General features: G+C 42.4%; 1 protein-coding gene across 2 annotated transcripts in view; it reads left to right on the forward strand.

The window, feature by feature from the left end:
* Positions 1–23,730, forward strand: part of LOC115203106 (DNA-binding protein RFX7) — a 45,567-nt gene extending 21,837 nt beyond the window's left edge. The window contains exons 3-10 of one of the 2 annotated variants that reach the window (XM_029767484.1): positions 9,039–9,121; positions 10,073–10,111; positions 10,261–10,386; positions 11,170–11,286; positions 12,556–12,640; positions 12,875–13,082; positions 14,161–14,459; positions 16,169–23,730. In XM_029767484.1, the coding sequence (XP_029623344.1) occupies positions 9,039–9,121; positions 10,073–10,111; positions 10,261–10,386; positions 11,170–11,286; positions 12,556–12,640; positions 12,875–13,082; positions 14,161–14,459; positions 16,169–19,441 (4,230 nt within the window). In that variant the 3' untranslated portion in view covers positions 19,442–23,730. The remainder of the gene's footprint in view (positions 1–9,038; positions 9,122–10,072; positions 10,112–10,260; positions 10,387–11,169; positions 11,287–12,555; positions 12,641–12,874; positions 13,083–14,160; positions 14,460–16,168) is intronic. The other variant, XM_029767485.1, reaches the window with a different exon arrangement.
* Positions 23,731–25,165: the final 1,435 nt, after the last annotated feature.

Genomic DNA, 25,165 nt, shown 5'->3' on the forward strand with positions numbered 1-25,165 from the left:
TGTTCAAAATTGTAATCAGGAACATAATTTTTGGATTACCCAAACTCCGTAACGTAATATGATTACATTCTTTTACTTCTAGATTACTTTCCCCTTAAGAGGCATTAGAAGAAGACAAACGTATGTTACGAATTGAACCACATCTATTGCAGGATAAATCAATCTTAAATTTTACTTTATGGGTTGGGTATGTAGGCTTCTTCTAACCCATCGCTTTCTACTACATATAATAATACGATTAAATGATATCTTTACATTAAAAACCAAAATCTATTGCAGGATAAATCAATCTTAAATTTTACTTTATGGGTTGGGTATGTAGGCTTCTTCTAACCCATCGCTTTCTACTACATATAATAATACGATTAAATGATATCTTTACATTAAAAACCAAAATCTATCAGAATTCCAGTCATTCCAATAAATGTTATTATACCCCTTGATCTTCAAGAATAGGACTTGGAAGTATAGATTAGCCAAATTGTTTTACCTGAGCATGACCCCAAAACTAAGGACTTATTAGCCAGCCCTACTCTGTTTATGATTTTGTCGTCATGGAGGACTGATTGGGCTCATTGATTGGAGTTGAAAAATAAATGCTGCGCTTATGGTATGGCATGCTTTGAGCACTACTGAAGAAAAAAAAAAAAACCCCACTTGTATTCCATAGGTTTGCATTTGCACTGTGCAGCTGTTGCAACAGTGCATTTTTCACTCTGTCCACTGGTTCCAAAAACAATGATTGATAGCTTAAACTTCTTGAATTAAACCACTATTGGGCTCAAATACACCTTTTAGAATTGCGAACAGCCATCCACAACAACCACAATCCATGAGGCACAAATAGCTAAATGAGAGAGCAGCAGTGTGATTCACATCAATACGCTATGTAGATATCAATAATAAAGGATATCCGTATCGCTGTAGACTAAACCACTACTGTCATCCTTACCTCCAAGCCTTTATTCAAGTTGGATAATCTTTGGATGCCGACAGCAGTGCACCATCGGAAGACAGCTTGCACTGTAACCCACAAAAGCCTATTCTTGCTCTTTTCCCGTGATCCATCAAACACATTTGGTGTGTCATCATAGTGGTCTCTGACTTGTAGTCAGACTCGCTCAGGTGGAACAAACTTAAACTTGAACCTTTTTTCAATGCTGATTTGAATGTCATATAGAAACAGGTGTCAAGTTTTTTTCCCACAAATGTTCTTTCTGATTTTAAAAGTAATCTAGTTTTTCAAAAGTATCTAATCTGATTACAATATTTTTTGCTGGTAACGGATTACAGTTACTGTTTTTTTGTAATCCGTGACTCCCCAACCCTGTCCATATAAATATAGTTGAGAATTTGTATTGGACTTTGATTGTAGTCTATGGTTTGTAGAGTATTTGAAAAACATTGACTTGTCCCTACTTCCACTTTGGAAGTGTGCTATGTGAAGTAGGGGGGCTTGTCTGGCAGCAGCAGGGTGTGATGTCCTGTGCTCTGCCAGTGAAGGACCAATAGTAGTCATGGCTCCTTTGTCAGCCCAGCGTGTCTGTTTACTCTCTTCCACTCCATGAGATTCTCCTTCTAAAATGGAGAGTCCAGTTGGCTCCACGACGTCTGTCTGTGAGCCATTTTTATTTATCCACCCCCCCCATCGCTAACGTTGCTCAGCGGCTGATAACTTTAGCCATTGGTGAGCTCCCGTTCCCCTAGCAACAAAGAGGCGAATAGAAAAGACAGAGGGGTGAATACTTCTATTCTTAGAAACCAATTGAACAGGGTGGGGAGCTGTGTGTGTACGTACGTATGCAGTGTGTGTACGCTGTGGCTATGTTTGATGGGGGCTGCTGACCACACCGCTAGCAGAGGCCAGTCAAGGGGAAAGGGTTAACGACAGGGGATTTCAGTTTATCTCAGTCTGCCGGCGCTGCGCACAAACACATCCCCCCCAGACCCGACTATGGCTGTCTGGCTCTGTGTACTCGTGCCGTTAAGACACACTTGTCAGCATCTCTGTGTTGTGTGTGTTTGAATGTTTGTCCCCTCCCTGCTATGGCACCCAGAGCTTCTCTTTATGGTCATGTGTTGGGTGTTTAGCTCTTGTCCATAATGTTGGTGTCAGAGATGCTGCTCTGGACATTTGGGCAGTTTTGGCTGTCCACTGCAGTCTGCACCACAATGTAAAGCACTGGTCTGGTGGTCTGATGTTCCCTAGCATTGGTGTCCTACAGCAGACACCATGAAAACAAAAGCTTGTTTACGTGAGCTTAACTGCCCGCTCCGCTCTGCTAGCCCCCGGATTAGGTATTCCTCGGATTATTGCTACCTCCGATGACTTCCTCTATGGGGGGGTTGGTTGGGTCATTGAAATGCCATGGAACTGTCTGTATCCCTTCTGCTTTTAGATGTTGTCGTGGTCCATCAATCGGTCTTGAAATAGTGCATTGCACTCACAGCTTCATATTAAATAAGCATTAATTTAAGTGTTTGCCTCTGAATTGTTTTTGTAAAAAAGATAACAATTAGGTGCTAGAAAAAACAATCGTACTACATGTTGGTTACTGTTTTAAAACCGTGAATATTGTGTAGTAGACAGAGGCACCATGGCCCCTTCAGCTCATCAAGAATCCAGAACGTGATGTGTGAGCCTGCTCCTCCCCCTGCAGGGCCCTCCCCTGCAGGGCCCTCCCCCTGCAGGGCCCTCCCCCTGCAGGGCCCTCCCGCTCCGTGTTGGAGAGTTGTGCCTGGAGCCAGTCTCTCGTCTGCCGCCTTCTACTCCAGCAGAATGTTAATCACCCCTGCCCCGCCCCATCATCTTCCCTATTCCCTTTGAAACAGCGTTTTGGAGGGCTGTTCTGTTTGTAGCTCTGGACCCAGCCATCCTCCCAATACTGAACTGGGTTGTGTTCAACTGGCACCCACCATCCATTGTAGTAGTGGGGTAGAGAGAGGGTGAGATATAGAGATTGTGCTTTGTTTATTTTTGGCGTCTGTCTATTAGCCGATGTGTTTCACAGCTGAGCTTAGCTATGTGTATTTATTATGGATCCAAAGCTTTTTACTATTGTTCTTTGTCATTTATCTTTGTTTCATAGTGTAGTTTCTTCTTTTTATTCAGTTTAGTCACATATCTCAATTTGCAATAAGTTTGCCAATCGGTTGTGCAGCCAGACTTACTTGTCATTCCTTTTGCCTCCTCCCTCTCAACCATACAATTTTTTTCAATTCCCCATCAATCCACTGGGATTTAACTGTGTGTGTGCCAGCACGTTTCAAAGCTTGTGTCTATGTGTGATTGAGAGGGAGGTTAAAGCGAGAAACCGACAGTGAATAAGAGTGCAAGCTTGTTTGTTTACTGTTTTAAGTTGTACTTATCTGTGGCATATGTGGCCACTATTTTTGTTAGTGCACTGCCCAGGCGGGGAGTGGAGGTGGTCACTGAGCAGTGGAGATCAGATCATGGCGTAGCACAGCCCCAAAGCCCCTCTGTCACGACATCTGTGAGACCCAGTGCTGCACGTGACCCACCCCAAAACCCTGCATACACAAATACTACATTTAGGATACCTCATCTCCTCTGTTTTGGTGGGGAATTTTTGGCATGCCTTCCAAAGTCTCAGTGAAATAGCTTCCAAATACTTAAACCATCATCTCAGTTAATGTTTGTTGATGTTTTGTAAAACATGTCATAGACTTGGGTAGCTGGGCTACAGCCCTAAGGCATCTGTCTGTGTGACACCCTAATCATCTGCATTCACATGGAAAAATCTGCCTCCAGCATTATTTGACTAACTGCAAATAACTGTCTAAAAATAAATGAATGAACTTTTAAAATGCATTTTGTTCCACCCCCAAAGACTGTCTGTTTGTTAGGTTTGCAGGTATCAGTGTTTTAAAGTTATTTCACTGTCCCGTGGTAGCTGCAACAAACCCCTCTGGATATTGCAGGGCTCCATCACCTCGTATTTCTCCTCATGTTCCTTCAAGGTCTTCTGTTAGGGGGTTTTCCCACATAGTCCTCTTTTTAAAAGAACAGATATCATATGTCGCATGTTGTCTTCTCACACTTCAAACCCCACAATCTCTTAGCCTATAGATCACATTTCAAACAAATAATCTGAACATAACTCCACACACATTTTGGCATTTCTGTGCATCCTTGACAAGCGCTAAAATCAATATTCCAAAACGGTATCCAATATCGGCACGTTTTTTTTCTGCGAACCTGCACATCATCTCCTCTCTTTTGTGGCGCAAATGTGACGGTTTATGGCAGGGGAAACGGTGTTGCAGTAGTCTAGTGTGTGGTGTGGGAATTTTAGTGTTGAAATGGAACCGGACTGTCGGATTTCTAGAGAACCGAACTCAGACCACCTTTCAAGATGGTCTCAGTTCGCTTCAGGGACTTTTGAGGGGCCTGAGTTCCTTTGGAGTGTTCACACTGCACCAAAAATTTAAAGTGAACTGCGCTGAATTTTTTTGTTGTTGCTAAAAGGGACCAAGTGTGAAAACATCCTTATGAGCTCTCATTGCAAACACACATACACACACTAACCCTCTCCCCTCGATGGAAACATTTGTTTGATCTCATTAAGAGATTTCCTCATGGCTTTTGTCATTGCGGCAGGGATGAGGACCCCCTGTGTTGATCTTTAACACCCTGTGGTATTTACTGCACACATGTTTTAGAAACACTCAGAATCCAAGAGGTTGAATGTTTTTTGTAATTTTGTTTATCCTAACACTTGTCCGCATTGATTTTAGCTCGAGCACTGTTTATCAGGATGCATCCAGGATCCTTCTGAACGAGACCTCATCAAGATCAGTGGTTCTCTCTGTGGCAACTTCCACCCCTTTCCTTCTCTTCCTGGATTTTGTAATCTCTCCTTTACATCCCTAATCTCATTTGCAGGATCATCCTTGTTTTTGTTTTCCTGTCGGGTGGTGTTTGTTCCTGAACATTGTTGTCTTTTAGGGTGTTTTTACACATTTTGAGCAATAGTTCGAATCAGTTTGATTATTTGTTACAATGTATTTTTTTCATTTGGTCCGGTTGGTTTCACATTGTCAAATGAACTAAAACTCCTAAACAAAAATACGTGTCCATGCACAAAATGTGTTTATTGGACAAAAAATGTGGTGTTCTATGCGTTCCCAGGTGTGGATAGGGTTCAAACTAGTCCAACCAAACTAAAGGGGGTTGTTTGAAATGGTTGTTTTAGGTTTCACTGGAACTGAAGAGTCTTGTCTTACATTTCATAACTTTTTAATTCAAAATGTTACACTGATGGTGCCTCAACAAGTCCTACATAGTACAACTAAACACTTGGCTTTCTGTGTTACTACAGCAGAAACAATGAGAGCACCAGACTTCACTCAGTGGAGAGTAGACTAAGAATGGATAATTTAAACAGGAAACGTTTCTGTATTATTCATGCTCTTCAAGCTGGAGTAGAAGGCAACCTGTCAGCCTTTGTGGAACGTATCTTGGTGGATTATTGTAGTAGTGAGAATGAAAAGAAGCATTTCCTTTCTCATGAACTGGACTGTTTGGTTCGAGAGAGACATCAGTAGAGCATGTTAAGTCAGTGGAGTGATAAAGACACTACCATGAACACTACTCCTCCCAGGGATGACCGAACGTAACTCTTTCTTTGCACTTACATTTTTTTTTTTTACCTGTTTGTTAGCAATACACCGATATGACATTTATGGCCGATATCCGATATTTTCCTTGCCAAAAAAAACCCGATACCGATATTTACAATTTTTGCTGCCTTTTTTAAGCATTCTAGTACAGTTAACACACACACACGGACGCAGCGGTTTAAGGCACTGCATCTCAGTGCAAAAGGCGTGACTACAGTCCCTGGTTCGAATCCAGGCTGTAGCACATCCGGCTGTGATAGGGAGTCCCATAGGGCGGTGCACAATTGGCCCAGCGTCGTCCGGGCCATCTTTGTAAATAATAATTTGTTCTTAACTGGCTTGCCTAGTTAAATAAAGGTTACACACACCACACTGACCAAAAAGTTATTTTGTTGGCATTTACGAGTCTCCCCATTACCAGTAAAACATAATCAAAACCTATTTCTTTCACTTACTTGCTGTGCTGTTTCATTGTTCATTTGTTCAGTTGTTTCATTCTCAACCAGGATTTCTATGGAACACCGTTTGGGTCTTTGGTCAAATAGTGTTATTTGACACGCAATCAGGACCTGAATATGACTGCACGTCACATAATTTAATGCGTTCATAAATTTTAACGTAGTTATTACACATTGATTACACTATCACTCGTATTTCATATGTCGCAACGATTCATCCGTATATATGCTATGATGCTGGTAAAGTTGTCTCACGCACCTACAGTGCTGGTCATAAAAAAAGCTAGCTAGCTCATGGATGCAAACAATGTTCTTCCCCAAAAACCTAGCAAAACGACATCTGTTTCAGTAGCTAGGTGTCATCTAAAATAACCCTAATTTGTAAGACAGTTCTTATTTGATTAATGGTGGTCGGACCCATCTGTGTGAAGCTAGCCACAATAAGGATTAGCCACAATAAGGATTAGCCACAATAGTGGACTTTGCAGTTAGCCTTCAAAATAAAAGTATGGCATAATTATACTATTTGTATTCATTTCCATCACTGTCAATGACACTTTTTTTGAAGGCAAACCGCAAATTCCATTATTGTGCCTAATCCTTATTGTAGCTAGCTTCACAACACATAACCCGGTCAGTTCGAGCCTCAAAAGCCAGATGAAGCTAGCTGGCTGCTTATAACGTTCAATTTCAATAGGCGAACAAAAAGTGGCAACTTAGCTAATACTTACAAGGATTCCTAAATCATTGCTAAGAATAATGAACATGACTGCAGTTTCTACTGGTCATTGTTTTCAGGCTGGTTGTATTGGTGCTAGTGCGGTCGAGCAAATGATGCTTTATTACAAATGCGGTATTGCATACACATTGTTCGTGGCTGGTGTTTGCTTGTTTGCAGACTTTTTTGTACAGCTTTGACAGTGCTACTTTATCTTTTTTTGACACGCAAAGACCCAAACGGCATTCTATAGTATGCATGTCGTGAAGCTAATAGCAGTGACGCTATTACTGTGTAACTCCGGTTGGGCAACATCTAAAAAATAGTGCACTTGGAAGTGTATACCGGTGCTCGATCAGTTGGCGAAAGCCAACATCACCCACGACAGAGAACGGTTGATTGTCAAGGACAATGAATTCCATTATCTTGGGTTTCGCTGAAATTTTCTTACTCTTTCAAATGACTCCTTGACTTGTTGACTGCTCGATCCACACAGCAGACATTGTGGGCTAGGTTAGGAATGCTGTGTAGCGCCAAATTTAACGTGGAGCGTCATTACGTCATGTACCTACGTTATATAGGTATGCACGGTAGCTTTGACATCGGTTTTTAACATTGGCGTTAACCTCTCTAGGGTCGGCGGGACGAAATCGTCCCACCTACGTAACAGCCAGTGGAATCCTGTGGCGCGTTATTCAAAATACCTTAGAAATGCTATTACTTCAATTTCTCAAACATATGACTATTTTACACCATTTTAAAGACAAGACTCTCGTTAATCTAACCACACTGTCCGATTTCAAAAATGCTTTACAACGAAAGCAAAACATTACATTATGTCAGCAGAGTACCCAGCCAGAATAATCAGACACCCATTTTTCAAGCTAGCATAAAATGTCACAAAAACCCAGAAGACAGCTAAATGCAGCACTAACCTTTGATCTTCATCAGATGACACACCTAGGACATTATGTTATACAATACATGCATGTTTGTTCAACCAAGTTCATATTAGATCAAAACCAGCTTTTTACATTAGCATGTGACGTTCAGAACTAGCATACCCCCCCGCAAACTTCCGGTGAATTTACTAACAATTTACTAAATTACTCACGATAAACGTTCACAAAAAGCATAACAATTATTTTAAGAATTATAGATACAGAACTCCTCTGCACTCGATATGTCCGATTTTTAAAATAGCTTTTCGGTGAAAGCACATTTTGCAATATTCTAAGTAGATAGCCCGGCATCACAGGGCTAGCTATTTAGACACCCAGCAAGTTTAGCCTTCACCAAACTCCGATTTACTATTAGAAAAGTTTGATTACCTTTGGTGTTCTTCGTCAGAATGCACTCTCAGGACTTCTACTTCAATAACAAATGTTGGTTTGGTCCCAAATAATCCATAGTTATATCCAAACAGCGGCGTTTTGTTTGTGCGTTCAAGACACTATCCGAAAGGGTAAAGAAGGGTGACGAGCACGACGCATTTCGTGACAATAAAATTCTAAATATTCCATTACCGTACTTCGAAGCATGTCAACCGCTGTTTAAAATCAATTTTTATGCCATTTTTCTCGTAAAAAAGCGATAATATTCCGACCGGGAATCTGCGTTTAGGTAAAAAGACGAAAGAAAGTAAAGCACGGGGTCGACCCGTGCACGCGCCTAAGCCCATTGTCCTCTGATCGGCCACTTGCCAAAAGCGCAAATGTGTTTCAGCCTGGGGCTGCCTCGATATCATTCAGCTTTTTCCCGGGCTCTGAGAGCCTATGGGAGCCGTAGGAAGTGTCACGTTACAGCAAAGATCCTCAGTCTTCAATAAACAGAGACAAGAAGAACAAGATCTTGTCAGAGAGGGCACTTCCTGTAAGGAATCTTCTCAGGTTTTTGCCTGCCATATGAGTTCTGTTATACTCACAGACACCATTCAAACAGTTTTAGAAACTTTAGGGTGTTTTCTATCCAAAGCCAATAATTATATGCATATTCTAGTTACTGGGTAGGAGTAGTAACCAGATTAAATCGGGTACGTTTTTTATCCGGCCGTGTAAATACTGTCTCCTAGCCCTAACAGGTTAAACTAGACATCTGGCCGATACCGATGTTGGCATTTGTAGCTAATGTCGGCCGATTCCGATATGTTCACCGATATATCGTGCATCCCTACTGTTTGTTATTAAATCCCTTTTCTTCCCTGTGGTCCGCTTTTACAGCAAGATGTGGAGACGTTTACAGACATCGAGAAACTCTACCTCTACCTTAAGTTGCCTTCTGGTCCCAGCAACAGTGAAAAAAGGTAATTGGTCATTCTTTCATTTGATTGAACATTGTTTGTTTTGTGTCATGTCTGCATGCAGTTCCACACCATTTGCACATGACTTAGCCTAATGTTGTTCATCTACCCCATTATCCATTAGCCTAGTAGCATAATATAGATGTTCTGCACCCTATCCTATCCCCACATGCTACAATGGTTGTCAACATTAGCTTGGACTGTGGTTACGTCAAACTCTACTCGTTATGCCATACTCTCTCTTTTAGAGAGCAAATAGGCTTTGGCTGTTTAAAAAAAAAAAAATAAGCATTGCATTGATTGATTTGATATTGAATTTCCACTTAGGACTACCAGTTAGGAGGGTGTGTGTGTGCAAACATTCTCTCTTCAATAGCAAATAAGCGTTGGTATTTTTGTTTTTAATTGTTGCATTGATTGATTTGATAATGATTTCCCACATATGACTATCACCTGTGTGTGTGTTCTGATTGAAAGTCCTTACTTAATAACTTAATAACATCTTTCCCCAACCCTTCATGTTTTACCTTATTGTAAAATATGTGTAGATTTGTCTCGTCTTCTCTCTAATGTATATTTGATCTGTAACACACACACACACACATACGCACGCACGCTTAATTCCAAATGATCCAAGCCCCTACTCCTTAGAAATGTGTGTAGATCTGAGATGATTGGATATGTATTAGGCCTAAGGAATACTGTAATAGCTTTACTTCTGAAGGGCTAAGAGGAATTTCCCCACATTGTTTGAATTTATCCAATCCTCTCATCTACAGAAGTGTCCAGGGGCAGTGGCTTAAAGTTAGTTTAGCATCAGGTGACAAACACACACTGCTCATTGATGTTGTCAATATCATACCTTGATTGAAAAGCAATGATCAATTCCTACTTGTTCTCCACATCTAATCCTCATCACCTCAACTCCCCAACACTCCACACGATGCCCATCAGGACTGAGAGAGGGTCTGCCAGTCCTGGAGAACTGTCATGGTACATAAACCTCTCTCACTTACAACACAGAGACATGGGGGTGATGTGTGTTGGTTGGGTTTGAAAAATGGGGCGGGAAAGGTAGATCCGACAGTCAATGTTTTTTGTGATTGTATTGTAAATAACCTATTTTCTCCTGCTTTCTCTAGCAGTGATCAGAGCTCCATGTCATCAAGCCGCACTCAGCAGATGCACGCGTTCAACTGGATTCGCAGTCACCTAGAGGAACACCCAGAAACCTCTCTGCCCAAACAGGAGGTCTATGACGAGTACAAGTGGGTACCTGACTGTGAGAAAGGGGACATAGAGAAGTGTGAAGCCAATGGGGCTTCGCCCAGCTCGGGTCATTTTCAAAGCAATAGTACTGTTAAATACAAATAAAAAACTGTCATCCTGTTTTGATGTTCTGGAAAGGGGCACCGCACCAATTTAGAAACATATTGATAGCACTGTGTACAGGTATTTTAGGGGAGTTTTGAATACCTGATAGGTTAAATTTCATACCAGGTGGAAATGGATAGATTTACTTTTGAATTTGATTTCCATGAGCACTTGACTTCTAAGAAGATTCACAAGAACAAGGTACACATTTGTGTGGCCGTTTTTATTTTATGACATGAGATGCATGTTATGAAAGTACATAGCATTTGGCTGTTACTAAATAAATAAGCCTTTACCATACACTGCCAGCTATGAAGGATCTACATACCGCCAGCCAAAGCACCAATATAAATAGATGCAGAAAGCATGTGAAAAGATGTGCACCATGTGTTGGTAACACTAGAACGGAAAGTCTGAAATGCTATGTGACTGTTACGTAACACACAGTTTGACGTCCTCTTTCATTGCAAATGAAAGTACTAATAATGTTTCAGATTTCTTTGGGAACGTCTTCACCCAGATGTCACTGTTTTGATGTGACTGTCCTTATTTCATATTTAACATAGTTTATTTGGTTTTACTGAGATTTCCAATACCTTGTTTATCTGAACTTTACTTCCCCTGTCCAACAAATGTTTACTGTCTGTGTCTGTCTTCCTCTTGTTTGTTTGTTTCAGGAGCTATTGTGACAATCTCTGCTACCACCCACTGAGTGCTGCGGACTTTGGAAAGATCATGAAAAATGTATTTCCAAACATGAAGGCACGTCGACTTGGCATGAGAGGCAAATCAAAATATCCTTCAATGGAATGGTTTGTAGCGAACAATCTGGCCTCTGGACTCTGGTCGCAGAACATCTGTTGTCTCAGTTCATGGAGCCTCTAAATATAGAACTGAAATTAAATCAAATAAAGCGGCCTCTGCCTGGAGAGCAGTATAGTAGGACAGAGACACTTAGGGGAATCACTGTGTTCTTGACCTTCAGGAAACAATTTGTGAAATGTCTTTTCAATGTCTTTTCCATGAGATCACGACTCTAGACTTAGCAAAGCTCCAGTCTCCAATGAGATTAGTGTCCGTTAAATTAGTAAAGTGACAAGTGACTTCGTTCTTATTTTGTTGAGGTGGAGTTGGAAAATAGAATAGCATAAAATACTTGCGTATGAATGCAATTTTTTATTTTCAATGCAGAGCCTTTCTGAAATAGACCTTGTTTTTATATGACGGTTGCAATAGCAACTGAAACTCAATATGAGCGCCCAAGTCAAATCAGACCAAATCAGAACATCTTGAGCTGTGGCTTGCTTAGTAATCTATATCTTCCTTTTTAAATGAACTATTAACTGTTACCAAAGTGAATACACACTCTACAAAGGTACAAGTTAATTCAAGATCACACTCTTTGACCTATTTGTCTGTATTTTATTATTTGTTTGGTGTGAGAGAAAGTGAGTCATTCATAACTGTGCTATAACTCTGAGTAGCTCTTTGCCTGGTTGTGAGAGACACCTAAGTGTATGGAAGTGTTCAGCAGGGAGCACCTGCTGTCACACTCTCACACACCAGCATCTGATAAAAGGCTAGCTCTCACCACAAATCCACAGAGCCTTATTTTGGCAGTGGAGTTGGTCACATCTCCAAAGGTTGGAGGGGGAAGAGAAGGTTCAGTGGGAGTGTGACAGGCCTGAGGGGCTGAGGGATTAGTAGTGGAGTGACTAGCAACTGATGCTGGTTGGGACATAGGTCGCAGTTGTAAATGAGAACTTGTTCTCAACTGGGCCTACCTGGTTAAATAAAGGTGAAATAAAAAAAAATAGCTGTCTCAGCTTCGGGTGAGAAGACTCTTCCTCAGTTCTGTCTGTGAGTGACAACTGACCTTCTGCCCTGAGGCACTTTTCTTACCCTATGCTGTGGGGCAATCCCAGTCTCTTATGGCTAGAATGGTCCCTGAAGCGGTAAAGCCCGGCTCTTTACAGACAAACAACCAACACATTTTAGCACCTCCATAAATTAACTCTTAAATGTTTGACCGTTCAGTGTTTTTTACCTTAACCCCTGCTCACATACTGCTATAGTGGACTGAGGAAGAAAGCCTTTGTCCACATGCCATCTTTACCCAACCTGGAGTTACATAAAACAGGGGATGGGGTAAGTTGTCTGTCTGCCTTCCTCTCAAGGTCTTTACCTTACTTATTTTCTTGAAAATCTATTTAAGTAAGAAAGGTTTGCCTAACTGTAGTCCAACCATAACATAACTTTCATTAATGTAATGTGTTAAGAAAATGACTATGTTTTGAGGCTTCTTATTGAACTAAAAGTAATACAGGGATATGTACGACTATAATTCTTAACACCTGTACATGTGCCTATATTGTGCTTCAGTGTGAGGTGCTGGAAGCCTCAGGTCAGCTGTGCAGTGCGGAGGAGGAGGTGCGCTCTGCAGCCTGTGGCCTGGTGTGTGAGTGGGCCCAGAAGGTGCTGAGCCGCCAGTTTGATGCTGTGGAGGACCTGGCTCGCTTCCTCCTCAACAGCCACTACATCGGCACCAAATCTGTGGCAGCCCTTACTGTCATGACTGGTACACCAACAGGTGACAATACAGTGCATCTGCAAAGTATTCAGATCCCTTGACTTTTTCCACATTTTGTTACGTTACAGCCTTATTTTAAAATGACAAATCAAAAACAGGTTTTTAGGCATTTTTGCTAATGTATAAAAAATTAAAAAAGATTACATTTACATAAGTATTCAAACCCTTTACTTAGTACTTTGTTGAATCACCTTTTGGCAGCTATCACAGCCTTGAGTCTTGGGTATGACGCTACAAGCTTGGCACACCTTTATTTGGGGAGTTTATCCCATTTTTCTCTGTAGATCCTCTCAAGCTCTGTCGGGTTGAATGGGGAGCCTCGCTGCAATGCTATTTTCAGGTCTCCAGAGATGTTTGATCGGGTTCAAGTCCGGGCTCTGGCTGGGCCACCCAAGGACTTTCAGAGACTTGTCCCAAAGCCACTCCTGCGTTGTCTTGGCTGTGTGCTTAGGGTCGTTGTCCTGTTGGAAGGTGAACCTTCGGCCCAGTCTGAAGTCCTGAGCACTCTGGAGCAGGTTTTCATCTAGGATCTCTGTACTTTGCGCCGTTAGTCTTTCCCTCAATGCTAAATACTTATGTAAATAAGGTATTTCTGTTTTTTATTTTTAATACATTTCCAAAAATGTATATAAACCTGTTTTTGCTTTGCCATTTTAGAATAAGGCTGTAACGTAACAAAATATGTGAAGAGTTAAGGGCTCTGAATACTGTCCGTGTGCACTGAAAGTGTTGATAGTCAAAATTCACTTGTCCTTTCACTGCCTCATGTATGATGAACAGTGAAATGTTTCCATCTAGTGGCAGATTCTTCTCATTGACCTGCTACAGTGCATTTACATACCACCTCCTGTCAGTCCCTAAAAGCCATCCCTCTAGGCACAGATGTCTATTCCACATTGGTTCAACGTCATTTCATTGAAATGATGTGGAAACAACATTGATTCAACCAGTTTGTGCCCAGTGGGATAGTTATGCTTTCTTCAAAATAGAAGCTGCTCTGCCTAGGAGGACCATGACAATTTGTTAACCCAAAATATGTGTTAACCTGTTTCTGTCTTCCTCTGTCTCTTCCCTTTAGGAGTTAAAACGCCACTCCCATCCTCAGCATTCGCACCAACAGCTGAAGCCCACTCCTTCCAGTCCCAAGTGAAGACCCTGCCCTCTCCCTCCATCGATGCCAAGCAGCAGCTCCAGCGGAAGATCCAGAAGAAGCAGCAGGAGCAGATGCTGCACTCCCCCCTCCCCGGAGAGGCTCAGGCCAGGCGGGCTGACGGGGGCACGCCTGGTGTCGGCTCCATTACCTGTAGAAGCCCAGCCCTGCTCTCCCCACATCCCACCATTGGCATTATGGTAGCTGCAGTCCCCAGCCCCATCACGGTAAGCAAAGCTTGTATTCTACTTCTGTGTTTGTCTAAGCTTACTCTATATATCCCACTGTCTTTGCAGTGTTCCTGTTACTCATCTATACAAGTGATAACTTTGTGTTGCCTATATCACATGTGCAACAGAAGCTATTCATAACTGGAGTTATGAAAGTGTTGCATACTTTTTTTGAAGACAGATGATTTCACTTATAATTCACTGTATCACAATTCCAGTGGGTCAGAAGTTTACATACACTAAGTTGACTATGCCTTTAAACAGCTTGGAAAATTCCAGAAAATGATGTCATGGCTTTAGAAGCTTCTGATAGGCTAATTGACATAATTTGAGTCAATTGGAGGCGTACCTGTGGATGTATTTCAAGGCCTACCTTCAAACTCAGTGCCTCTTTGCTTGACATCATGGGAAAATCATAAGAAATCAACCAAGACCTCAGAAAAAAAATTGTAGACCTCCACAAGTCTGGTTCATCCTTGGGAGCAATTTCCAAATGCCTGAAGGTACCACATTCATCTGTACAAACAATAGTATTCAAGTATAAACACCATGGGACCACGCAGCCATCATACCGCTCAGGAAGGAGACGCGTTCTGTCTCCTAGAGATGAATGTACTTTGGTGCGAAAAGTGCAAATCAATCCCAGAACAACAACAAAGGACCTTGTGAAGATGCTGGAGGAAACCGGTACAAAAGTATCTATATCCACAGTAAAACGAGTCCTATATCGACATAACCTGAAAGGCCGCTCAGCAAGGAAGAAGCCACTGCTCCAAAACCACCATAAAAAAGCCAGATTACGGTTTGCAACTGCACATGGGGACAAAGATTGTACTTTTTGGATTAATGTCCTCTGGTCTGATGAAACAAAAATAGAACTGTTTGGCCATAATGACCATCGTTATATTTGGAGGAAAAAGGGGGAGGCTTGCAAGCCGAAGAACACCATCCCAACCGTGAAGCACGGGGGTGGCAGCATCATGTTGTGGGGGTGCTTTGATGCAGGAAGGACTGGTGCACTTCACAAAATAGATGGCATCATGAGGGAGGATAATTATGTGGATATATTGAAGCAACATCTCAAGATATCAGTCAGGAAGTTAAAGCTTGGACGCACATGGGTCTTCCAAATGGACAATGACCCCAAGCATATTCCAAAGTTGTGGCAAAATGGCTTAAGGACAACAAAGTCAAGGTATTGGAGTGGCTATCACAAAGCCCTGACCTCAGTCCTATGGAAGATTTGTGGACAGAACTGAAAAAGCGTGTGTGAGCAAGGAGGCCTACAAACCTGACTCGGTTACATGAGCTCTGTCAGGAGGAATGGGCCAAAATTCACCCAGCTTATTGTGGGAAGCTTGTGGAAGGCTATCTGAAACGTTTGACCCAAGTTAAACAATTTAAAGGCAATGCTACCAAATACTAATTGAGTGTATGTAAACTTCTGACCCCTGGGAATGTGATGAAAGAAATAAAAGCTGAAATAAATCATTATCTCTACTATTATTCTGACATTTCACATTCTTAAAATAAATTGATGATCCTAACGGACCTAAGACAGGGAATTTTTACTCAGATTAAATGTCAGGAATTGTGAAAAACTGAGTTTTAAATGTATTTGGCTAAGGTGTATGTAAACTTCTGACTTCAACTGTGCATCTTATTAATACTTTTTTGTATCATGTTTTTCTATGCTGTATATGCAGGTACAAAGGAGCAGGCAGCTGATGTCCCCCAGTCCTGTGGGAACATCGGAGAGCAAGATTCTGCCTGTCAACTTCCAAGTGGTGACCCAGTCAATGCAGCCTGTCAAGTGTCCCAAGACCCCTCAGAATATCCCAGCCAGCCCTGTGGGGGACCGCTCTGCCCGCCACCGCTATGCCCAGATCCTGCCTAAACCCTCAGCCACCAGCGCCATCACCCTGCGCTCGCCCCCCACCCTGCTCATCACCAACAGCCCCATCAAGACCATGATGCAGCCTACACCCCACATCAGCTCTGTCAACGTGGTCAAGATGACCACCATATCCCTGGCTCCAAACTGCAGCACTACAACCACCCTAACCAACACCACCTTAAGGCCTGCCTCTGCTGGCATGGGCAGCACTGTAGCCCTGGAGGAGAGCAGACCCAGCCCACGGGCCAGGAGTGGCTCTGTGGCCCCCATCCTGTCCCCCTTAGCCAGGTCAGGCCGGGCCACCACCACACCTACCATCGACATCAAGATGATGGAGGGTGACGCCATAAGTGAGGGCAGTCCGGCCCTGGGTGCTAGCAGGCTTACTATGACTCAGGAAGCTGCAGGGGGCCAGAGGGCTGGAGGAGCTGTACCAAGGGCTGCCAGTGTGCCCATGCCTCACACTAAAGGCTCCCTGGGACTGGAGGCAATGGCTGGAACCAATTGCAATGGCAAGTCCTCTTTGAGCAACAATACTGTGGCAGCTACAGCTGGTAGCAATAATAACACCAATAACGAAAGTACTTTGTATTTGACGGTCTCCAATCAGAATACCAGCACCACTCTTTCACCCAATGGCGGCACTGTTGCCACATCACTCATCGCCTCCAAGAGCCCCAGGAAGCGCCCAGGCGTCGGCTCAGAGTCTTATCCCACGCCTGTCAAAAGGGTCTTCATCTCCCAGCAGCCTCTTGGGGGCTCCGATGGTTACAGACATGGGATTGGTGCAGGAGTGAAGAAACTCCCCAGGGCAGGAACCCCGGTCAGACCTGAAAGTGCACCAGCCATCGGCAAAGTTACTGTGAAACTGAACTCCACTGTCCCAACTCGAATCCTGTCACTCTCTGATTCCCCCATCGGAACCAGAGGCTTCCAGACTGTTGTCAAGCCACAGAGCTCTGTGCAGAGAAGAGACACTCTGACCACCATGGACACTAGCAGCATCGGCAACGTTAGTGCCCCGGCTGGTCATGCACGAATTCAGCACCAGCAGCACATGACAGGTAACATGCAATCCATGCCCAACAGCTCTGCCCTACTGGAGCAGTCTGCTGTGAGTGACCTGAGGAACACCATGTGGGTCGGGGGCCAGCTGGAGGGAGGTAAGCAACAGCAGCAGCAGGCCTATGCCCAGCAGATCACAGACCACAAGCAGGCATCCACACCGGTCATGGAGCCCCTGGCCATGATGGGCCAGGCCCCAGCCTCTAGCCAACTCTCCATGCAGACAGACATGGACTACTTCCATTTCAATGATGACGATATGACCCAGGACAGCATCGTGGAGGAGCTGGTGCAGATGGAGGAGCAGATGAAGCTCAACAGCAGTCTGCAGGCCTTCGGAGCTGACGTGACGCTACAAGGCCATCAGTCTGTAATGCAGGGCAACATGATGTCCTCCAACCAGACAGTGACCCCTTACTACCAATCAGTACACAGCAGCACCACCCCTGTCCACACCCCCATCCCTACCCCAACTCCCACCCCCACATCCACCTCTGAGATGATGGGAGGAGGCCAGGGCATGACTAGGGAGAGCCCCTGCTCCCGCATGGCCCCCACCACCCCGGTGGACAGTGCCCTGGGGAGCAGCCGACACACCCCCATCGGCACTCCACACTCCAACTGCAGCGGCAGCGTGCCCCCCAGCCCTGTGGAGTGCAGGAATCCCTTTGCCTTCACTCCCATTAACTCCAGCATTACAGGCTACCACGACGGCAGCATTGTCTCCAGCAGCCCCGTCAAGCCCATGCAGAGGCCCATGGCTACTCACCCAGACAAGGCCAAACTGGAGTGGATGAACAATGGTTACAACAACAGCGGGGGGAACTCCATCAACGGCATCAGTATCCTCCCCAGCTATCAAGACCTAGTCGACGACCACTTCCGAAAGCCCCATGCCTTCGCCATCCCTGGCCAGTCCTATCAGTCTCAGATGAGGCACCACGACGGACACTATGGCCGCCTGACACCCATCTCTCCGGTGCAGCAGCAGGCAGCCAGTATGGCCAACCTGAACAAGCAGGAGGGCTTCGCTGTGCCTGCTCCTCTGGACAACAAGACCACCAGCACATCCTCAGCAGGTGGGACCTTCCGCTGTCGTAGTGTGAGCCCTGCCGTGCGCCAGCGAAACCTGAGTGGCAACCAGGGCCTGCAGAACATCCCCCGAACAGTGGTGTCCCCCTTCACCTCCCCCGTGACCCCCGAGATGATCAACATCTTCGCCAACAGCAACAGCAGCGTCAGCAGCATGGCACAGAGGAGCCAGTCTGTGCCTGTCAACGTGATGATGCAGACGGAGGTGCTGCCCATGCAGGGCCAGACCAACAGCAAAAAGATCACCAACGTGCTCCTGAGCAAGATGGACGGGGACAGTGACGACGCGGTGCGGGGCCTGGGTATCAACAACCTGCCCTCCAACTACACAGCCCGTATGAACCTCACCCACATCTTAGAGACCACTCCCAGCTTCCCCAGCAGTGCCAACCATCAGACTCTGATGACTTCCAACACTCAGAATGCGTACGAGTTTCAGAAGCCTGGTTACCTCATGAAGAACTCTAGGAACGAACAGATGAGTCTCTCAGCAGGTGACAGCCAAGCACAATCAGCTACTGGAGAACAGCAGCATCAGCAGAGCCAGCCTATGCTGCTGGCCCAGAACCTTCAGCAGCAACAACAGCAGCAGCAGCTAGATTTCAGCACCACCGTTAAAGACCTCTTAGCGGACGGCAGCCTTACTCCTGGCAATCAGCTCGTGGGACAGGTGTCAGAACTCAACGCTGTGGGGTCTGATTTTCGACTGACCTCTGATCTTTCCAGTAGCATCAATGACCTGAACAATTTGGACACAAACCTTCTTTTTGACCCCAATCAGCAGCAGGGACAATATGAAGACTCTACACTGGAGGAACTGAAGAATGATCCGCTGTTCCAGCAGATTTGCAGTGAGACTGCGAATTCCAATGGATTTGATTGGCTGGAAAGTAAAGACCAGCCCACAGTCGGGTTAATGGGTTAATATGGGCTCTGCTTTTATTTCATGAAGGTGAAATGGTTTGTTTATACCTATTGTTTTGTAAAAATCTTCTTTGTAATTATTCACATTGACATTGTATAGCACACTGCAACACTCTGGATACAATGACTTTTGTCCAGTCTAAGTGCCAGGCTGAACAGAAATGATCACTCTTACAAATATGCTGGTTTTCTCTCACAGCTCATCGCTGGTGCTGACTCATCCATTTCTCCCTCTTCAGACATCATAAAGTCATTCAAGAGCATTTAAATCAAGACAGTAGAATAACAAGTATTTTTACATTTTTAGAAGGACAGGATATAAAGAGATCTCTTAAAGATTACCAAACATCTATCTGTAGACTCATTTTGGATAATGTTTTTGTTCAGGAGCTGTTGACTAAAACAAGAGGTTTGGCAAATAATTGGCAACTGTTGCTCCCTCTGTAAATTGTTTTACTTCCATTGAGGTAGATTTGAAGATAGACTTTATCAGACAAATCATTTGGAATTGCTTTAGAAGCATACTGTTGTGCGAGAACGTTAAATGGGGCGTATGCTCACCTAATATGCCTCTGTACCTCTCAATGAAGAGTTGAGATACCTTGAGAGGGCATTTGCAGTAGCATGCACTGGTACTGTTTCTCATTGCCGTTTCAAGTCTTCTTAAGGATTGCAGGTGCTTCCAAGTGCAAGACAAATATACCAAAATCAATCAATGGTTAAAAACAAATCCCCCATAATCTGTAAATAAAAATGTATCGTTGGTCTACTTAAAGAACCATGTTTTATATATTTCCACACTGAGGTTGGAATAATACTTTGAAAATGATAATGCCCTTTTAGTTTAGGAGCTGTTTGAAAAGACTGGCTGAACTTTCAGCCTGTTTAGGTGAGATGGAGTTTTGGCCTGCATGGTGACATCATCTGGCAGTATATGTATTTAATAGACCAATAAGAAAGAGTTCCACACCTTCTGCCAATAACGGCTAGTTTTTAGGTTTCCCATCCCTACTCAGTCCTAGCAAATTCTTGCTTTGTGAATTTGTTCTGTGCTAAGAAGCTATTTTTGTTACTTTTTGACCATTGTTTTAAATTAAATCACAGTACGGTACTTCATTTTTACCCAGAAATAAATTATTTGATATTGAGATAAAAACAGCTGCGTTCGACCTTTAACATACATTGTTTGCAATGATATTGAGGCAAACTAGTTCCATTCTCTCACAATTTGGATTTTTACAAGTAGGAAAACGGCAGCTGTTTGAAAAAGAATCTGTGTGACTCTACAGAATATTATTCAAACTATAGATTTAAAGGTCAAGATATACTGTCTGTATACTAAACTTGTCAGAAGATGTCTGATTGTCCGTTTTGCTGAAATGTTATGCAAACTTTACAAATAAGATATTGACCACTCAAATTCCAGTGTGCATGGTTCAAAAAATGTAGGCTATTTAAATCGAGATTTGAATTTGGTTGATGTACTATGTCTTTTCACCTTTTCAAATTTCCCCTCATGTCCCAGTAGTTAATGCACTTTGAGTACAGTGAAACTGAGAGCAGGTAGCTGAAGAACAACAGATGTTATCTGTTAATATTGTCATTTTGTAGGCCTGCTTCACACACATTTTGCCCTGAATGCTGAAATTCTTACTGTAGTTGAGCTCCCCTGCCCTTAGTGTCGAAAGGATTGCTTTGTTTGGAATCGTATATGTTTATAAGACTTAAAACAATCGTAATAGAAACCTGTAATGGGGATAGCTTGCACTTTAGTGACTGCAGAACTAAAGGAAATGGGCTTTAAGATGGAGCTCAAAGGACAGTTAAATCTTGTATTTAAACCGTATAATGCAGAAGATGACCTTTTTCACCTCTGTCAAGCTTTTTAAGACTTGTGTAGGGCACTGGCGAGGATTTTTATTTATGTTCTTTGTGACTATTTGGCAGGTATCATTTTAATTAACAGAAATATATTGATTTAAGGAAGTGGAGGAATATAGGAATTGAACCTTATGACACCCCTATACCAAAGTGTATTGACTGGAGATGACCCTGCCCTGTTTCAGTCATGTATCTATTTGGGGGGAAAAAGACTTTCCTTGTTCTGATTTATTTTAAAACTATGCATTTTTTTACTTCTCAAAGCGGCTGCTACTGTCAAAGTAGGTTACTGCAGGTTTATGTAAATGTATGCCGTTTTTCCCTTTTTTTTATTTGTTTCATGTTACATACATTCAGCAAATAATGTGATGGATGTGAAGTAATTTAGATTAAATTTCATAGTTTTCCTTCTACTGTAAATGTAAGGAGTTTCAATGATTTTGAAAAAAATATTATGCCATTGGATTTTCAAAGTCCTTCCTATAAAAAGGCACAAAATTGCATATTTTACCATCGTACATTGAAAGCTATTCCCCTTACATTAGTCTAGATCCAGTAGAAAATACAGTATTATGGAATACTGTAATACAGAATTACAAACATTTGTATAAATTGTAATTTTCTTCCCCTTGAATAATGTTCTTGTTGAGTTCATTAATGCACTGCATTTTATTCTAACAGTGAAGGGACGTGTTTCACCTGGAGACAAAAAAAGGCATTTAGTGGTAAAGTACGGGTCATCTATTACAGGTTTATATAGCTTATAGTGAAGAACAGTGTGTGAATAAGGCATGCAAATCATAAAGGGAATAGCTAATTGGCCAGATCCTGTGGTTTTTATGAGCTTTTAATCTTCTGAGCCTTATATCCATACCAAAGAGTAACTAATTAGTGTGAGATAAAAAGCATTAAATAGGATTTTTCAGAAGAACCCACAAATAACCCAGTCATTTGCCTATTTGCCTGAGTCAAATACCTTTATATGGCCATTTGAAATTGTCCTTCTTTCAGGTGGGATGGTTGAAAATAATTTGAGGAAATTGTGAAACTGGCAACTGATCTGTAGCACTGGAAAACATGCTGAAAACCACACTACTGTTCTGGTTTATAAAAACCAATGTAGCAGGAAAATATTGGGGTTAATTCAGTTGACTGTTGTAAGTGTTCCTCTCATTTTGAACCCCACCGTTTGTACATATGAAAGCTCTGACACTGTATTGTTATAACATAAACTGGTTCTGTGCACCTGCACCCTCTGAAATACTATATTGGTGATTTTGGATCAGGAGCCAGCTAAACTGTGCTTGTGTGTTTGGCCGCTGGCGCCCTTTCTTGTACAGATAATGCTGTGTGTTTGATTTTTTTTCTTAGCTTGGTGTTTTTTTTATTTGCTTCCTGAGATTTATATTGGTTGGCTTTTTACAGAAGATGTCTGCTTCGAGTGAGAAAATAGCATGGGTATTAAAAAAAAAAAAAAAGTATTATATATTACCAGGTTCCATAGCTATCTTTCTCTGACAGATTTTGTGCCCAGAACATTGCAATGGACATCGGAATGTCATGGTTAAAATTTCAACAAGCTTTGAAGGTTCATGTTATTGCACTAAACATTTAATGAACCAAGGCATTGGCACCTCTTTTAGGACAAATGCATTAATTGAAGCCCCCCAAATATTTTTTTTAAAGAGCTTAACTAAGTGAAAGAATAATTGAAATATCAATCAAAAAATATGAGAACGCTAATTGTCTTGTGTAGCAATGTAAATTAATCTCAGTGAGATACATGTTGTTGTTTTTTGTTGTTTTTTTACTTCATTCTCATGAGAATATGAAACTCAATTTAAAGAAACATTTTAACAGAAATATTAATAAATGATATGTGTGCATGTTTGTAGAATTCTATTGTACAGAGTATTTGTAACCACTTTGCTGTAATTCAGGATTGGTCCTGTCAATCGGAACTGAACGGTATAGTGACTCACATGTTACTTGCATTGTTTGACGTTTACTAATTCAGATTAATATTTGTTCTGTATGTTCAGGTTTTGAATCCGTTCTGTTTATTTAGATGTTTTTACTTTTTTTATGTAACTCTGTGAAGATTCTTTTTTTTTCTCCAGAAACCATTGAAAATAAGCACTGATGTTTGTACTTAAATGAAGACAACCCCTGTCTGTTCTTCTTTAAGTGCACAGGGGCAGCTGAGTCCTGTACTTTTCACAGACCTGGTATAAAGTCCCTTTAACCCTTGTTGTTGTCTAGTGTACAGCAGACCGTAGAGTAATTTGATAAAGTTGCTTTAGCGTTTCAGCAAAGTTTCTTCTGTCTTTTTTTAATTGAAGTGCTCACTGATGTTGAGATTTTTTTTAATGGTTTTTAAAACCAATAAACTTTTTTTAAGTACTTGAATATCTTGGTTTCAATTGTTGTTTTTCCACTCTACATGCATTTACATTACCTTCACTTAGCTAGAATCATCTGGTTTGGTCCCACAAAGGTTTCATTCCCAGAGCTGACTAAAGTGATGATTCAAATAAATATGTATTTACTTTACTGTTAATCCCACTTTTGGTATTCAGTGTCCTTTTCCTCACCGTAGCTTAAGTTATTCAATATGAAGCTAAAAAGATATGGCGTGCCAAACACCACATTCCATAGATCCTATATCTATTCTAGTTGATTAAGTCACATGTGTGTGGAAGACCATGGTTTGAACTGATCTTCTCAAATCCTGTTCCATAGGGGTTATTGAAAATGTTACAGTACCACAAAATGAATTAAACCGCACTTGTGGGAAGTGTATTCACAATTTCCAAATATGTTATTTGTACGTTTTAGCATTTTAGATGTGAATGTGGTAATGATGTTCCAGAGTGGCTAATCTGTATACAGCCTGATGCAGCTCATGATAGGGAAACAATGCACATTTGGCATCATTCACACCATTTGTCTGAGATTTCAAGCCTGCTGATAAGAGCTGGCTAGTAGAAGAGCAGGAAAAAATGTCTGCTTCTAGTCTTTGTAAATTGCTTATCGCCCCAATGCTAATTCATATACACTGAGTGTACAAAACATGGCAGACTGACCAGGTGAATCCAGGTGAGAGCTATGATCCCTTATTGATGTCACTTGTTAAATACACATCAATCAGTGTAGATGAAGGGGAGGAGACATGTTAAAGAAGTATTTTTAAGCCTTGAGACATGGTTTGTGTGCCATTCAGAGGGTGAATGGGCAAGACAAAAGATTTAAGTGCCTTTGAACAGGGTATGGTAGTAGGTGACAGGCGCACCAGTTTGAGTATCAAGAACTGCAATGCTGCTGGGTTTTTTCACGCTCAACAGTTTCCCATGTGTATCAAGAATGGTCCATCACCCACAGGACATCCAACCAACTTGACACAACTGTGGAAAGCATTGGAGTCAACATGGGCCAGCATCCCTGTAGAACACTTTCGTGTGACCGTGGATATCCACGTTACACAGTCGTTCTGTTGTGTCTGAACATTATTGAGTGTTGCTTTTTTTGTAGAGTCCATGCCCCGACAAATTGAGGCTGTCCTGAGGGCAAAAGGGGGTGCAACTCAATAGTAGGAAGGTGTTCCTAATGTTTTGTACATTCAGTGTAGTTCTATTGTAAAAATGCTGAGAGGAGAGATTACCATTTGGCTTAAAGAGCTTGTCTGCAAAAACCTTCTCCAAATTAAAATGTTCTGCTGGTGAGAATGTTCCATTACGTAATGAACGAACTTGAACGGACTACTGTGCAACAGCAAACCGTGTAATTGGTCTGGTAAATAATGTCCCACTCCATTGTCTGTTTTTGGAGTTGTTAACTAGCTGAC

The sequence above is a fragment of the Salmo trutta genome, chromosome 12 (assembly GCF_901001165.1).
Source record: "Salmo trutta chromosome 12, fSalTru1.1, whole genome shotgun sequence".
Classification (NCBI taxonomy): Eukaryota; Metazoa; Chordata; class Actinopteri; order Salmoniformes; family Salmonidae; genus Salmo; species Salmo trutta.